Genomic DNA, 1,937 nt, shown 5'->3' with positions numbered 1-1,937 from the left:
CAGCCTCGGGCACAGTGTGTGAATGGTGAATGTACATCTGTATGATGTAAAAGTGCTTTGAGTAGTTGTTAAGACTAGAAAAGCACTATATAAATACAGCACATTTACATGGAAGTAGTATTATTCCAGTATATAGGTATATGGTCAGGGAAATAGAACCACAGTAGTTAAATGGAGACACAAGGGTTTCCTTAAAATTTCATGTTTTAGAGCTTCTCAGTATTATGTTGATATCTTCTCATCCATTCAGGCTTTTCGGTCAGGACGGTCTCTGTGCTTCCTGTGAGAAGAGGATTCGAGCATTTGAGATGACGATGCGTGTTCGGGACAAGGTTTACCATCTGGAGTGCTTCAAGTGTGCCGCCTGCCAGAAGCACTTCTGCGTGGGTGACCGCTACCTGCTCATCAACTCAGACATTGTGTGCGAGCAGGACATCTTTGAGTGGACCAAACTCAACAATAACATGGTTTAGCAGAATCTCTTGCTCAACATGAAGGAGCGTCACCCTGACTTTTTCCCATGCTGGCTTTGAAAGGAACAAAACCATTGGTAAACTGACTTTTTGCAGCCTGTGCAGGCTTTGTCATGCATCTGACAGTTACATGGAATAATTTTAACATTAAAAGAGAGGCTACATCTCTGCATGGCTCCCTGCTAGAGACTAATGAAGATTGAACCAGGAATAACAAAGCTTTTTCATTTAAGGCTTCATCCTTAAATACAAAAATGCTTAAATACTGGAAATACATAAACATGCAATAATAGTCATTTGTTATACACATTGGAATTTTAGAACTTTAGCAATTAACAAAAACTAAATCTTTTTCAAGTTTCTTGTAGTCAAACACTGTTTCATCACTGCAGTCTGCTCCGGAGTCTGACATGTTCAATGAGAATGTCAGTAGTTTTATTTTATGTATAGATAATTTCCTGAGAATTATTACCATATTTTTATGGTTAATCTGAATCTGCAAAGTAACTTAAGTTATCAAAAGAACTTTGACCAGTAAAAAGTCCTTTATATTTCCTTTTAAAATATAGGCCATTGGAGTAGAAAAATATAGTAGCAGAAAATGGAAATACTCAAGTACAAGTACCTCAAAATTGTACTTAAGTACATACTTGAGTAAATGTACTTACTTTCTTCCACTGGTACTAATTATAAAGGAAAATAGAAACTTCATCAAAGGAACTGCTCTATTTTAAATCCAAATAAATATTGATTCATTATTCATTAATCATTGGAAGTTTAATATTCCATATGTGTTGAATTATACTTGCATGTTCAACCTGCTGCACTGACTCTCTGCTTTTTATATGAATAGTTTTGTATGAAACTTCCCTAAGAAAATAGTGATAATTGATTAGCAAATTACAGACCTGTAAAATTAAGCATTACCAGATTTTCATGTCACAAATGGAATACAAAGTCCATATTAAAAAGTCCTGATCAGAATGATTGCACTGTATTGCCAGGTTCAACAGGTGGTGCCCTCCAGTGATTGAGGTATCCAATGCAATACTGATTCTACTGACTTTTTGTCTTTTGTAATTGTTACACCTTTCTGGATACACACCTGTAGCTTTTTGAATATTTACTATTAAATAAATTTCAATTAGAGAAACATTGTTAATCTTTGGCGTGATTGTCTTCCTTTGAGTTACATAGAAACTTAAAAATCATTACAAGCCACCAACACCCCAACAACAATCCAGACTACTAATTCTAAGCAGGTTTTAAGTACACTATCCTTCAAGTAAACTGTTGAGAGACAGTGGTCTCCCACAATGCAGTGCTAAAAAGAAACTAAGGAGCTTCTTACAATTGGAAAAAAATTATCTAATTTTGAATGTTTAATTGGCGGTTGGATTGAAAAGTTGCAGTTCAACTGCTTTTGAACTGTGCACATATTGTATGTGCAATATGAGCGTGTGT

At 35.4% G+C, this 1,937-nt stretch overlaps 1 protein-coding gene across 1 annotated transcript in view; it reads left to right on the top strand.

Moving 5' to 3' along the window:
- lmo2 (LIM domain only 2 (rhombotin-like 1)) overlaps positions 1-1,630 on the top strand; it is a 3,987-nt gene extending 2,357 nt beyond the window's left edge. Inside the window, exon 3 of the mRNA XM_032523878.1 lies at positions 251-1,630. Coding sequence (XP_032379769.1) covers positions 251-473 — 223 coding nt within the window. The 3' untranslated portion in view covers positions 474-1,630. The remainder of the gene's footprint in view (positions 1-250) is intronic.
- Positions 1,631-1,937: the final 307 nt, after the last annotated feature.

The sequence above is a fragment of the Etheostoma spectabile genome, chromosome 8 (assembly GCF_008692095.1).
Source record: "Etheostoma spectabile isolate EspeVRDwgs_2016 chromosome 8, UIUC_Espe_1.0, whole genome shotgun sequence".
Taxonomy (NCBI): domain Eukaryota; kingdom Metazoa; phylum Chordata; class Actinopteri; order Perciformes; family Percidae; genus Etheostoma; species Etheostoma spectabile.
The sequence above is the reverse complement of the archived record's forward strand: the minus strand, read 5'-3'. Positions and strand labels throughout refer to the sequence as shown.